This window comes from Pecten maximus, chromosome 17 (assembly GCF_902652985.1).
Source record: "Pecten maximus chromosome 17, xPecMax1.1, whole genome shotgun sequence".
NCBI classification, from domain to species: domain Eukaryota; kingdom Metazoa; phylum Mollusca; class Bivalvia; order Pectinida; family Pectinidae; genus Pecten; species Pecten maximus.
In genome coordinates, this window is record NC_047031.1 from 2,571,771 (window position 1) to 2,587,815 (window position 16,045).

At 44.4% G+C, this 16,045-nt stretch overlaps 1 protein-coding gene across 1 annotated transcript; it reads right to left on the reverse strand.

Annotated features, from left to right (window-relative positions):
- Window positions 1–4,811: 4,811 nt before the first annotated feature.
- Window positions 4,812–5,936, reverse strand: LOC117315837 (S-antigen protein-like). Its single transcript, XM_033870240.1, has one exon. The coding sequence runs from the start codon at window positions 5,934–5,936 to the stop codon at window positions 4,812–4,814; it is 1,125 nt and encodes a 374-aa protein (XP_033726131.1).
- Window positions 5,937–16,045: the final 10,109 nt, after the last annotated feature.

Genomic DNA, 16,045 nt, shown 5'->3' on the forward strand with positions numbered 1-16,045 from the left:
GCTTGGTCGCTGGCAGAGTGTAAACTTCGTCACAAAAAATGCATAAATCGGTACAGTGAGATATGTATCATAAAAACAAAAACAAATTAAATAGTAGTGTCGTAAAAATTGATCGCTTATAGGATAGCGCTTATATACATACCATGTATGATGTGTTTTGGCGGAGTTGATATTTATGTCGGGATATAAGTCATGATACATCAACTTTTTTAAATTTGAAGATTTAGATTAAAGAAGCACAAACTTTGGAAGGTGGATATATCATAAACCATGGAACATTATTCTATAAAAAATAAACCAGTCTATTCGTGATTTCATTTCTTTTAATATATAATTGATCGCAACTTATCTTTTGTCGGAGATTAAGCTTCTTAAAGGGGTACATAGTACCTGTTATAGACACTCGTTTCCCATGGAAACACTCGTCCTGATTAAACAGGTTAATTGTAAAAAAAAAAATGAATATGTTTTCTGTATATCCGGCAGACTTTATCTGAATCTCAAATCCGGATCAAATACGTTGGTAAATTGTATTCATTATGGATACGTTGTTAGTACCGTTGTTATGTCAGAGGGGCTTCCTTGGCTGTGAGAGGTTTTTAATTCAAAAATTCACTGAGAAACATCGTCTGCCTTCCATCGTTGTATTCCATCTCAATCGGAACACCTCGCCTCCGTCTGCGAACGTCTAGTTTCGGAGAAAATGACGAGGGGTTCCGATTGGTTTCGGAGAAAATGACGAGGGGTTCCGATTGATTCCATCTCAACTAAAAATCGAAGCAACATCGATATCCGGTTCATATTTTCCGCAATTAGGTACATACTAATAAAATGAAATAAAAAAAACATTACTAATATCCGGAATTAGAGTTATCTGCCCTTAGATCATCACAATACATAGTAAATAGTAAGATATCTTACTGACCAGTACATGCATATAATAACACCGTCATTAGTGATGCAACAATAAAATCAATGTTCAATGTAATCTTGAATTCTTAAGTAATATTTGAATCACCCATTGGCGTCAAAGATGACGTCAGAGAGCAGTAGGATTAATTCCTCGCCGATACAGTTATCGTTAGTAAATTGTTTAACTTCCCGTGCTTGGTCTCTTCATTTAGGAGAAAGAAAATGGCGCCTTGCGCTGAGCGATAGAGTGCATAAAAATAAATGATCTGAGCAGAAGTGGGATGATTTGGTCAGATTATATAGTAGGATGAATTTATATACAATGTATAAAAACCGACGCGAGGCCAAGAACGGTCACAGTCTAGCCCTGGCGCTTACTCCATGTACATTTGACCTATGTGATAGTTCCCCGGGATTATCCCATTACATTTTTTTATTCAATTATAGATATCTTTACGCCAACACGGTAATTCGCCGGTGACAAAGACATGTAAGGAGGTTACAATATATGGCAGACTCTACGGTTTTCTAGGAGAAATATAAGAATTTGAAGTGTCGAGTATAAGAGTTACCTCCCTTGAATCAACCCAAGGAAACTATGTACAATACATTTTTTGACAGATTAAATAGAATGTTGATGGCTACGTTTGGTGAAAGTCCACAGCTTTTTTTACAATGATATGATATTATCTATAATCTGAAGCAAACACAAATAAATTCCTTGCTCACAAAATACAAGAGAAACGCCCGAATTTCGGACACAAAACAATCTTGAGCATGAATTCAATTCTAGCATTCTGATGCAGAAGTGTTAAATTGTCGCGAAATTGTAAATATTTTATTAAGGTATATCAAACAAACAAAATATCAATTTACCAGGAAATAAACAATATTTGCTGTAATTTCAGTAATTCATATGTCGAAAAATCGAATAATTAAGGTCCATGTACCATCCGGTCATAATGTCCTTACCATCACTGAGCTCCCTCATCACACGTCCGTCCTTACCATCACTGAGCTCCCTCATTACACGTCCGTCCTTACCATCACTGAGCTCCCTCATTACACGTCCGTCCTTACCATCACTGAGCTCCCTCATTACACGTCCGTCCTTACCATCACTGAGCTCCCTCATTACACGTCCGTCCTTACCATCACTGAGCTCCCTCACAACACATCCGTCCTTACCACCACTGAGCTCCCTCATCACACGTCCGTCCTTACCATCACTGAGCTCCCTCACAACACATCCGTCCTTACCATCACTGAGCTCCCTCATCACACGTCCGTCCTTACCATCACTGAGCTCCCTCATCACACGTCTGTCCTTACCATCACTGAGCTCTCTCACCACACGTCTGTCCTTACCATCACTGAGCTCTCTCACCACACGTCTGTCCTTACCATCACTGAGCTCCCTCATCACACGTCTGTCCTTACCATCACTGAGCTCTCTCACCACACGTCTGTCCTTACCTTCACTGAGCTCTCTCACCACACGTCTGTCCTTACCATCACTGAGCTCCCTCATCACACGTCTGTCCTTACCATCACTGAGCTCCCTCATCACACGTCCGTCCTTACCATCACTGAGCTCCTTCATTACACGTCCGTCCTTACCATCACTGAGCTCCCTCATTACACGTCCGTCCTTACCATCACTGAGCTCCCTCATTACACGTCCGTCCTTACCATCACTGAGCTCCCTCATTACACGTCCGTCCTTACCATCAATGAGCTCCCTCCTTACACGTCCGTCCTTACCATCACTGAGCTCCCTCATCACACGTCCGTCCTTACCATCACTGAGCTCCCTCATTACACGTCCGTCCTTACCATCACTGAGCTCCCTCATTACACGTCCGTCCTTACCATCACTGAGCTCCCTCATTACACGTCCGTCCTTACCATCACTGAGCTCCCTCACAGCACATCCGTCCTTACCACCACTGAGCTCCCTCATCACACGTCCGTCCTTACCATCACTGAGCTCCCTCACAACACATCCGTCCTTACCATCACTGAGCTCCCTCATCACACGTCCGTCCTTACCATCACTGAGCTCCCTCATCACACGTCTGTCCTTACCATCACTGAGCTCTCTCACCACACGTCTGTCCTTACCATCACTGAGCTCTCTCACCACACGTCTGTCCTTACCATCACTGAGCTCCCTCATCACACGTCTGTCCTTACCATCACTGAGCTCTCTCACCACACGTCTGTCCTTACCATCACTGAGCTCTCTCACCACACGTCTGTCCTTACCATCACTGAGCTCCCTCATCACACGTCTGTCCTTACCATCACTGAGCTCCCTCATCACACGTCCGTCCTTACCATCACTGAGCTCCTTCATTACACGTCCGTCCTTACCATCACTGAGCTCCTTCATTACACGTCCGTCCTTACCATCACTGAGCTCCCTCATTACACGTCCGTCCTTACCATCACTGAGCTCCCTCATTACACGTCCGTCCTTACCATCAATGAGCTCCCTCCTTACACGTCCGTCCTTACCATCACTGAGCTCCCTCATCACACGTCTGTCCTTACCATCACTGAGCTCTCTCACCACACGTCTGTCCTTACCATCACTGAGCTCTCTCACCACACGTCTGTCCTTACCATCACTGAGCTCCCTCATCACACGTCTGTCCTTACCATCACTGAGCTCCCTCATCACACGTCCGTCCTTACCATCACTGAGCTCCCTCATTACACGTCCGTCTTTACCATCACTGAGCTCCCTCATTACACGTCCGTCCTTACCATCACTGAGCTCCCTCATTACACGTCTGTCCTTACCATCACTGAGCTCCCTCATCACACGTCTGTCCTTACCATCACTGAGCTCCCTCATCACACGTCCGTCCTTACCATCACTGAGCTCCCTCATTACACGTCCGTCTTTACCATCACTGAGCTCCCTCATTACACGTCCGTCCTTACCATCACTGAGCTCCCTCATTACACGTCCGTCCTTACCATCACTGAGCTCCCTCATCACACGTCCGCACTTACCATCACTGAGCTCCCTCATCACACGTCCGTCCTTACCATCACTGAGCTCCCTCATCACACGTCCGTCCTTACCATCACTGAGCTCCCTCATCACACGTCCGCACTTACTATCACTGAGCTCCCTCATCACACGTCCGCACTTACCATCACTGAGCTCCCTCATTACACGTCCGTCCTTACCATCACTGAGCTCCCTCATTACACGTCCGTCCTTACCATCACTGAGCTCCCTCATTACACGTCCGTCCTTACCATCACTGACCTCCCTCATCACACGTCTGTCCTTACCATCAATGAGCTCCCTCCTTACACGTCCGTCCTTACCATCACTGAGCTCCCTCATCACACGTCTGTCCTTACCATCACTGAGCTCTCTCACCACACGTCTGTCCTTACCATCACTGAGCTCCCTCATCACACGTCTGTCCTTACCATCACTGAGCTCCCTCATCACACGTCCGTCCTTACCATCACTGAGCTCCCTCATCACACGTCCGTCCTTACCATCACTGAGCTCCCTCATTACACGTCCGTCCTTACCATCACTGAGCTCCCTCATTACACGTCCGTCCTTACCATCACTGAGCTCCCTCATCACACGTCCGTCCTTACCATCACTGAGCTCCCTCATTACACGTCCGTCCTTACCATCACTGAGCTCCCTCATCACACGTCCGCACTTACCATCACTGAGCTCCCTCATCACACGTCCTGTCCTTACCATCACTGAGCTCCCTCATCACACGTCCGTCCTTACCATCACTGAGCTCCCTCATTACACGTCCGTCCTTACCATCACTGAGCTCCCTCATTACACGTCCGTCCTTACCATCACTGAGCTCCCTCATCACACGTCCGTCCTTACCACCACTGAGCTACCTCACCACACATCCGTCCTTACCATCACTGAGCTCCCTCATTACACGTCCGTCCTTACCATCACTGACCTCCCTCACCACACGTCTGTCCTTACCATCACTGACCTCCCTCATCACACGTCCGTCCTTACCATCACTGAGCTCCCTCATCACACGTCCGTCCTTACCATCACTGAGCTCCCTCACCACACGTCTATCCTCACCATCACTGACCTCCCTCATCACACGTCCGTCCTTACCATCACTGAGCTCCCTCATCACACGTCCGTCCTTACCATCACTGACCTCCCTCATCACACGTCTGTCCTTACCATCACTGAGCTCCCTCATCACACGTCCGTCCTTACCATCACTGAGCTCCCTCATCACACGTCCGTCCTTACCATCACTGAGCTCCCTCATCATACGTCCGTCCTTGCCATCACTGAGCTCCCTCATCACACGTCCGTCCTTACCATCACTGACCTCCCTCATCACACGTCCGTCCTTACCATCACTGACCTCCCTCATCACACGTCCGTCCTTACCATCACTGAGCTCCCTCATCACACGTCTGTCCTTACCATCACTGACGTCCTTCATCACACGTCCGTCCTTACCATCACTGAGCTCCCTCATCACACGTCCGCACTTATCATCACTGAGCTCCCTCATCACACGTCCGTCCTTACCATCACTGAGCTCCCTCATCACACGTCCGCACTTATCATCACTGACCTCCCTCATCACACGTCCGTCCTTACCATCACTGAGCTCCCTCATCACACGTCCGTCCTTACCATCACTGAGCTCCTTCATCACACGTCCGCACTTACCATCACTGAGCTCCTTCATCACACGTCCGTCCTTACCATCACTGACCTCCCTCATTACACGTCCGTCCTTACCATCACTGAGCTCCCTCATCATACGTCTGTCCTTACCATCACTGACCTCCCTCATCATACGTCTGTCCTTACCATCACTGACCTCCCTCATCACACGTCCGTCCTTACCATCACTGAGGTCCCTCATTACACGTCCGTCCTTACCATCACTGACCTCCCTCATCACACGTCCGTCCTTACCATCACTGACCTCCCTCATCACACGTCCGTCCTTACCATCACTGAGCTCCTTCATCACACGTCCGTCCTTACCATCACTGAGCTCTCATCACACGTCCGTCCTTACCGTCACTGAACTCTACTCACACGTCCGTCCTTACAATCACTGAGCTCCCTCATCACACGTCCATCCTTACCATCACTGACCTCCCTCATCACACGTCCGTCCTTACCATCACTGACCTCCCTCATCACACGTCCGTCATTACCATCACTGAGCTCCCTCATGACACGTCTGTCTTTACCATCACTGACCTCCCTCACCACACGTCTGTCCAACCATCACTGACCTCCCTCATCACACGTCCGTCCTTACCATCACTGAGCTCCCTCATCACACGTCCGTCCTTACCATCACTGAGCTCCCTCATCACACGTCCGTCCTTACCATCACTGAGCTCCCTCATCACACGTCCGCACTTACCATCACTGACGTCCCTCATCACACGTCCGTCCTTACCATCACTGAGCTCCCTCATCACACGTCCGTCCTTACCATCACTGACCTCCCTCATCACACGTCCGTCATTACCATCACTGAGCAATTAAAACTAGCTTTGTCAGTATCAGCCTTGTTCTACCAACAGAAAACTCGTCCAATCAAAACTGGGCGAGTTTTCTGTTGGTAGAAGAAGAGAACTACTGACAAAGCTAGTTTTAATTTGGCGAGTTTTCTGTTGACCGGGCAAGTTTACTATTGATGGGACAATGTTAATTCTGTTTTATGAAAAGTTCACTGGGGGTTAGAGATAGGTTACTTTTAATTGGATAAGTTTACAGTTGATGATACAAGCTTACTTTTCATTAATTCAATTTCAGCTTCAGTTGGATTGAAAGAAACTACCTAATTTAATCAATTATACTTTAATTTGACCAGATTAACACCAATATGTGGGTATAAAAAATAAGCGGGCCGCCTTAGCCCGATCTATATGATATTAGGCCTATATATGGACAAAAATAGCAATATGTTTATTTTGTAAGAGTATGTCTTGGTCAGAAATAACATAATGTGAGATTAGCATGGCTTTAGAGAAATTGAATAGGACGGTTATGTTAGATCAATAGGCCTCATGTTCGACTCTGATCGACTTTACCCCGACCTTGTTAATTGTCCGAGCGAGTGGACAGGGGACTGGGGAATCAAGCATTCGTGTCAGGTCCCTGTGTGACAGGTGGTCGAAATAACGCCTCCATTTGAATAAATGTATACAAGGAAGTTCAATCGATGGAAAAGAACTATCAGTAAACATTCAACATTCCGTAACATAGACCTGCTTCGTAAAGATGGCTGTCCAGTCCGTATCAAAGCGGGAGACAACCGGAGACACGAACCAATCTAGTCAGTATTCGTCCGCGCAGTTTTTGTAAGTTTAAATTCAAAGACAAAATATATATTTCAATTAAATCTTGCTATCTTTAATATTGTTTTATGGTCAATATTTTGCGTTATTTGTTTGTATGTTTGTTTGTTTGTTTGTTTGAGTTGCCCTTCCTTAGCGATTCATTAAATTTGTCACTAGAGCAACTCAGTTTATCAACCGATGAAATCAATCGAAGCAACATTCAATCCTTAAGTGGACAATATTACAGTTGATTTACCGAGTTTGCTGTTTTTGACTAATTTAATATTTGGCAATTTTAAAGATTATTGGACAAGTTTAATGATCATTAGGCAAGTAAACTCGGTTTTAAATATGCTTTAAAATTCATTTTCTCATCCATATCGACCTACATGTACACTGTATGAATAGAGAAATTGTCTACGATATCATTAGTTTATAATAGATAATATGTAATTTATTGCGAACTGACAAAATGGCTTGATTTTATTTGGGATATTATTTTTACGAGCACAACCGTAACATCATTCTATTTCATTACATTACTCTTGCTAGGTCACGATACCCAGGAAGGGTACTGGATTCTACTAGATTCGAGAAAAGCGAGCTTCATCATCTCAATCTATAACTTGCCAGTAACTTAAAATGTACACGGCATCTCTTGGAATCATTATGTCCTCTTCGTGAAGTGTAATATCATAATCTTTCTTCCATGACACTGGTCACAGCATACCGGAAATGGGAGTGTCGTTTACCGGAAGTTGATATAAATATATTATTGGACAAGTTTAATAATTATTGGACAAGTTTAATAAATATTGGTTAAGTTTAATGATTATTGGACAAGTTTGATAATCATTGGACAAGTTTAATGATTATTGGACAAGTTTAATCATTATTGGACAAGTTTAATCATTATTGGACAAGTTTAATCATTATTGGACAAGTTATATAATTATAGAACAAGTTTAATGATTATTGGACAAGTTATATAATTATTGGACAAGTTTAATCATTATTGGACAAGTTATATAATTATTGGACAAGTTATATAATTATTGGACAAGTTTAATCATTATTGAACAAGTTATATAATTATTGGACAAGTTTAATCATTATTGGACAAGTTATATAATTATTGGACAAGTTTAATCATTATTGGACAAGTTATATAATTATAGAACAAGTTTAATCATTATTGGACAAGTTTGATAATCATTGGACAAGTTTGATAATAATTGGACAAGTTTAATCATTACTGAACAAGTTTAAAATTATTGGACAAGTTTAATCATTATTGAACAAGTTTAAAATTATTGGAAACGTTAAAACAATAGGACAAGTTTAATAATCATTGAACAAATTTGATCATTTTCGGACAAGTTTAATAATTATTGGAATTTAGTTTAGTTTAATCATAAGACAAGTTTAATTATCATTAGACAATGTTTAATCATTATCGGTTATTGGATTCCGTCAGAAAAAGCGATACAAGGTGGGGATTTTAATGGTGATATAGAAAACGAAGTGAGAGTAGGTGACTTCTCGTCCAAACGAGAGTCACGTGAGACTTGTTTGTACACAACACGTTCCTAGTCTTACTCAGTTCGGTTCATACTACTTTAATACGAAACGTTTCGTATCCACTTTATATAGCATCACTGCAATGTACGAGGGCTGATCGATAAGTTATGAGCTTCGTATTAAACGATTTGAATTTTGCCGGACATATTGTATTATTTTTCAACATAATCCTATTCAGTATCTATACACTTTTGCCAGCGGTGTTTATGAGTTTTAATGCCACTTTTATAGAACTCCTTTTCTTGTCTGTTCATAAAGTCATTCACTGCATGTTAGAGTTAGAGTTAAGGTGCCTGAAATAGCTGCTGTCAGTTTTTGAAATAGATGAAAGTCTGATGGAGCGAGATCAGGAGAATAAGGCGGATGCTCAATCAATTTAAAGCCACAATCCATTTGTTATCATAAAAGAAGTACCCAATTATTACGCGGAAGGATATGATATAGTGATCAAACATTTCATGAGGGCGTGGATGTATTCGTTCGCACAGAAATGCCATTTGCATCGTCTATGTGGTGTTGTAATTTGCTATACAGTTGTTAATCTCGCGTAAATCTGAAATTATATATTGGATCATCATATCAAGGATTAAATATCACGTCATATATGTTCAGCCCAATAAATGGAACTTGATTGTACGGTATCTCATTCTCGCTCCATATAAAATTGCATTCAAATACCGGAGTCAAATGTATTTAGAGAATTACATAAACAATGTGAATCTATAATGTGTCATCCATAGGAATACAAACGGCACAGCGCATCGGTAACTCTTTTTTTTTTTGACATTTTGTTGTAGAATCAAACCCTTCTAAAACGACTTACAGCGAAGATTAAATCCCACGTAATGGTCTATCCCTCCTGAACGATATCAAGCAAAACATGGCCGATAATCGTTGATCACCATCATAGTTCTCTTGTTCCCATTTTGAGAACGTGACATTACATATGTTTGGTCCACATTCATTGTGTAGGTGGCGCTAGTGAGACAGAAGATTAGCCTGTTGTAGGTGGCGCTAGTGAGACAGAATATTACCCTATTGTAGGTGGCGTTGGTGATACAGAAGATTACCCTGTTGTAGGTGGCGTTGGTGATACAGAAGATTACCCTGTTGTAGATGGCGTTTGTGATACAGAAGAGTACCCTGTTGTAGGTGGCGTTGGTGTGACAGAAGATTACTCTGTTGTAGGTGGCGTTGGTGTGACGGGATATTACCCTGTTGTAGGTGGCGTTGGTGAGACAGAAGATTACCCTGTTGTAGGTGGCGTTAGTGAAACAGAAGATTACCCTGTTGTAGGTGGCGTTAGTGAGACAGAATATTAACCTGTTGTAGGTGGCGTTGGTGTGACAGAAGATTACCCCGTTGTAGGTGGCGTTGGTGAAACAGAAGATTACTCTGTTGTAGGTGGCGTTAGTGAGACAGAATATTAACCTGTTGTAGGTGGCGTTGGTGTGACAGAAGATTACCCTGTTGTAGGTGGCGTTGGTGAGACAGACGATTACCCTGTTGTAGGTGGCGTTAGTGAAACAGAAGATTACTCTGTTGTAGGTGGCGTTAGTGAGAGAGAAGATTAACCTGTTGTAAGGGGCGTTGGTGATACAGAAGATTACCCTGTTGTAGGTGGCGTTGGTGATACAGAATATTACCCTGTTGTAGGTGGCGTTGGTGTGACAGAAGATTACCCTGTTGTAGGTGGCGTTAGTGATACAGAATATTACCCTGTTGTAGGTGGTGTTAGTGATACAGAAGAGTTCCCTGTTGTAGGTGGCGTTGGTGATACAGGAGATAACCCTGTTGTAGGTGGCGTTGGTGATACAGAATATTACCCTGTTGTAGGTGGTGTTAGTGAGACGGAAGATTTCCCTGTTGTAGGTGGCGTTGGTGAGACAGAAGATTACCCTGTTGTAGGTGGCGTTAGTGAGACAGAAGATTACCTTGTTGTAGGTGGCGTTAGTGAAACAGAAGATTTCCCTGTTGTAGGTGGCGTTGTAAAAACAGAAGATTTCCCTGTTGTAGGTGGCGTTGGTGATACAGAAGATTACCCCGTTGTAGGTGGCGTTAGTGATACAGAATATTACCTTGTTGTAGGTGGCGTTGGTGATATAGAAGATTGTCCTGTTGTAGGTGGCGTTGGTGAGACAGAAGATTACTCTGTTGTAGGTGGCGTTGGTGAGACAGAAGATTAGCCTGTTGTAGGTGGCGCTAGTGAGACAGAATATTACCCTATTGTAGGTGGCGTTGGTGATACAGAAGATTACCCTGTTGTAGGTGGCGTTGGTGATACAGAAGATTACCCTGTTGTAGATGGCGTTTGTGATACAGAAGAGTACCCTGTTGTAGGTGGCGTTGGTGTGACAGAAGATTACTCTGTTGTAGGTGGCGTTGGTGTGACGGGATATTACCCTGTTGTAGGTGGCGTTGGTGAGACAGAAGATTACCCTGTTGTAGGTGGCGTTAGTGAAACAGAAGATTACCCTGTTGTAGGTGGCGTTAGTGAGACAGAATATTAACCTGTTGTAGGTGGCGTTGGTGTGACAGAAGATTACCCCGTTGTAGGTGGCGTTGGTGAAACAGAAGATTACTCTGTTGTAGGTGGCGTTAGTGAGACAGAATATTAACCTGTTGTAGGTGGCGTTGGTGTGACAGAAGATTACCCCGTTGTAGGTGGCGTTGGTGAAACAGAAGATTACTCTGTTGTAGGTGGCGTTAGTGAGACAGAATATTAACCTGTTGTAGGTGGCGTTGGTGTGACAGAAGATTACCCTGTTGTAGGTGGCGTTGGTGAGACAGACGATTACCCTGTTGTAGGTGGCGTTAGTGAAACAGAAGATTACTCTGTTGTAGGTGGCGTTAGTGAGAGAGAAGATTAACCTGTTGTAAGGGGCGTTGGTGATACAGAAGATTACCCTGTTGTAGGTGGCGTTGGTGATACAGAATATTACCCTGTTGTAGGTGGCGTTGGTGTGACAGAAGATTACCCTGTTGTAGGTGGCGTTGGTGATACAGAATATTACCCTGTTGTAGGTGGTGTTAGTGATACAGAAGAGTTCCCTGTTGTAGGTGGCGTTGGTGATACAGGAGATAACCCTGTTGTAGGTGGCGTTGGTGATACAGAATATTACCCTGTTGTAGGTGGTGTTAGTGAGACAGAAGATTTCCCTGTTGTAGGTGGCGTTGGTGAGACAGAAGATTACCCTGTTGTAGGTGGCGTTAGTGAGACAGAAGATTACCTTGTTGTAGGTGGCGTTAGTGAAACAGAAGATTTCCCTGTTGTAGGTGGCGTTGTAAAAACAGAAGATTTCCCTGTTGTAGGTGGCGTTGGTGATACAGAAGATTACCCCGTTGTAGGTGGCGTTAGTGATACAGAATATTACCTTGTTGTAGGTGGCGTTGGTGATATAGAAGATTGTCCTGTTGTAGGTGGCGTTGGTGAGACAGAAGATTACTCTGTTGTAGGTGGCGTTGGTGATACAGAAGATTACCTTGTTGTAGGTGGCGTTGGTGATACAGAAGATTACCCTGTTGTAGGTGGCGTTGGTGAGACAGAAGATTATTCTGTTGTAGGTGGCGCTAGTGAGACAGAAGATTACCCTGTTGTAGGTGGCGCTAGTGAGACAGAAGATTAACCTGTTGTAGGTGGCGTTGGTGATACAGAAGATTACCCTGTTGTAGGTGGCGTTGGTGATACAGAAGATTACCATGTTGTAGGTGGCGTTGGTGAAACAGAAGATTTCCCTGTTGTAGGTGGCGTTGGTGAGACAGAATATTACCTTGTTGTAGGTGGCGTTGGTGATACAGAATATTACCTTGTTGTAGGTGGCGTTGGTGATACAGAAGATTATCCTGTTGTAGGTGGCGTTGGTGAGACAGAAGATTACTCTGTTGTAGGTGGCGTTGGTGATACAGAAGATTTCCCTGTTGTAGGTGGCGTTGGTGAAACAGAAGATTTCCCTGTTGTAGGTGGCGTTGTAAAACAGAAGATTTCCCTGTTGTAGGTGGCGTTGGTGATACAGAAGATTTCCCTGTTGTAGGTGGCGTTGGTGATACAGAAGATTACCCTGTTGTAGGTGGCGTTGGTGAGACAGAATATTACCTTGTTGTAGGTGGCGTTGGTGATACAGAAGATTATCCTGTTGTAGGTGGCGTTGGTGAGACAGAATATTACCTTGTTGTAGGTGGCGTTGGTGATACAGAAGATTATCCTGTTGTAGGTGGCGTTGGTGAGACAGGAGATTACCCTGTTGTAGGTGGCGTTGGTGAAACAGAAGATTTCCCTGTTGTAGGTGGCGTTGGTGAAACAGAAGATTTCCCTGTTGTAGGTGGCGTTAGTGAAACAGAAGATTACTCTGTTGTAGGTGGCGTTGGTGTGACAGAAGATTACTCTGTTGTAGGTGGCGTTAGTGAGACAGAAGATTACCCTGTTGTAGGTGGCGCTAGTGAGACAGAATATTAACCTGTTGTAGGTGGCGTTGGTGTGACAGAAGATTACCCCGTTGTAGGTGGCGTTGGTGATACAGAATATTACCCTGTTGTAAGGGGCGTTGGTGAGACAGAAGATTAACCTGTTGTAGGTGGCGTTGGTGATACAGAATATTACCCTGTTGTAGGTGGCGTTGGTGATACAGAAGATTACCCCGTTGTAGGTGGCGTTGGTGAGACAGAAGATTAACCTGTTGTAAGTGGCGTTAGTGAGACAGAATATTACCCTGTTGTAGGTGGCGTTGGTGATACAGAATATTACCCTGTTGTAGGTGGCGTTGGTGATACAGAATATTACCCTGTTGTAGGTGGCGCTAGTGAGACAGAAGATTACCCTGTTGTAGGTGGCGTTAGTGAAACAGAAGATTACCCTGTTGTAGGTGGCGTTGGTGAGACAGAAGATTAACCTGTTGTAAGGGGCGTTGGTGAGACAGAAGATTACCCTGTTGTAGGTGGCGTTGGTGAGACAGAAGATTAACCTGTTGTAAGGGGCGTTGGTGAGACAGAAGATTACCCTGTTGTAGGTGGCGTTGGTGAGACAGAAGATTAACCTGTTGTAGGTGGCGTTGGTGAGACAGAAGATTAACCTGTTGTAGGTGGCGTTAGTGAGACAGAAGATTACCCAGTTGTAGGTGGCGTTGGTGATACAGAAGATTACCCTGTTGTAGGTGACGCTAGTGAGACAGAAGATAACCCTATTGTAGGTGGCGCTAGTGAGACAGAAGATTAACCTGTTGTAGGTGGCGTTGGTGATACAGGAGAATACCCTGTTGTAGGTGGCGTTGGTGAAACAGAAGATTATCCTGTTGTAGGTGGCGTTGGTGTGACGGGATATTACCCTGTTGTAGGTGGCGTTGGTGATACAGAAGATTACCTTGTTGTAGGTGGCGTTGGTGATACAGAAGATTACCCTGTTGTAGGTGGCGTTGGTGAGACAGAAGATTATTCTGTTGTAGGTGGCGCTAGTGAGACAGAAGATTACCCTGTTGTAGGTGGCGCTAGTGAGACAGAAGATTAACCTGTTGTAGGTGGCGTTGGTGATACAGAAGATTACCCTGTTGTAGGTGGCGTTGGTGAGACAGAAGATTACCTTGTTGTAGGTGGCGTTGGTGTGACGGGATATTACCCTGTTGTAGGTGGCGTTGGTGAGACAGAAGATTACCCTGTTGTAGGTGGCGTTGGTGATACAGAATATTACCCTGTTGTAGGTGGCGTTGGTGATACAGAATATTACCCTGTTGTAGGTGGCGCTAGTGAGACAGAAGATTACCCTGTTGTAGGTGGCGTTAGTGAAACAGAAGATTACCCTGTTGTAGGTGGCGTTGGTGAGACAGAAGATTAACCTGTTGTAAGGGGCGTTGGTGAGACAGAAGATTACCCTGTTGTAGGTGGCGTTGGTGAGACAGAATATTAACCTGTTGTAAGGGGCGTTGGTGAGACAGAAGATTACCCTGTTGTAGGTGGCGTTGGTGAGACAGAAGATTACCCTGTTGTAGGTGGCGTTGGTGAGACAGAAGATTACTCTGTTGTAGGTGGCGTTGGTGATACAGAAGATTACCTTGTTGTAGGTGGCGTTGGTGATACAGAAGATTACCCTGTTGTAGGTGGCGTTGGTGAGACAGAAGATTATTCTGTTGTAGGTGGCGCTAGTGAGACAGAAGATTACCCTGTTGTAGGTGGCGCTAGTGAGACAGAAGATTAACCTGTTGTAGGTGGCGTTGGTGATACAGAAGATTACCCTGTTGTAGGTGGCGTTGGTGATACAGAAGATTACCATGTTGTAGGTGGCGTTGGTGAAACAGAAGATTTCCCTGTTGTAGGTGGCGTTGGTGAGACAGAATATTACCTTGTTGTAGGTGGCGTTGGTGATACAGAATATTACCTTGTTGTAGGTGGCGTTGGTGATACAGAAGATTATCCTGTTGTAGGTGGCGTTGGTGAGACAGAAGATTACTCTGTTGTAGGTGGCGTTGGTGATACAGAAGATTTCCCTGTTGTAGGTGGCGTTGGTGAAACAGAAGATTTCCCTGTTGTAGGTGGCGTTGGTGAAACAGAAGATTTCCCTGTTGTAGGTGGCGTTGGTGATACAGAAGATTTCCCTGTTGTAGGTGGCGTTGGTGATACAGAAGATTACCCTGTTGTAGGTGGCGTTGGTGAGACAGAATATTACCTTGTTGTAGGTGGCGTTGGTGATACAGAAGATTATCCTGTTGTAGGTGGCGTTGGTGAGACAGAATATTACCTTGTTGTAGGTGGCGTTGGTGATACAGAAGATTATCCTGTTGTAGGTGGCGTTGGTGAGACAGGAGATTACCCTGTTGTAGGTGGCGTTGGTGAAACAGAAGATTTCCCTGTTGTAGGTGGCGTTGGTGAAACAGAAGATTTCCCTGTTGTAGGTGGCGTTAGTGAAACAGAAGATTACTCTGTTGTAGGTGGCGTTGGTGTGACAGAAGATTACTCTGTTGTAGGTGGCGTTAGTGAGACAGAAGATTACCCTGTTGTAGGTGGCGCTAGTGAGACAGAATATTAACCTGTTGTAGGTGGCGTTGGTGTGACAGAAGATTACCCCGTTGTAGGTGGCGTTGGTGATACAGAATATTACCCTGTTGTAAGGGGCGTTGGTGAGACAGCAGATTAACCTGTTGTAGGTGGCGTTGGTGATACAGAATATTACCCTGTTGTAGGTGGCGTTGGTGATACAGAAGATTACCCCGTTGTA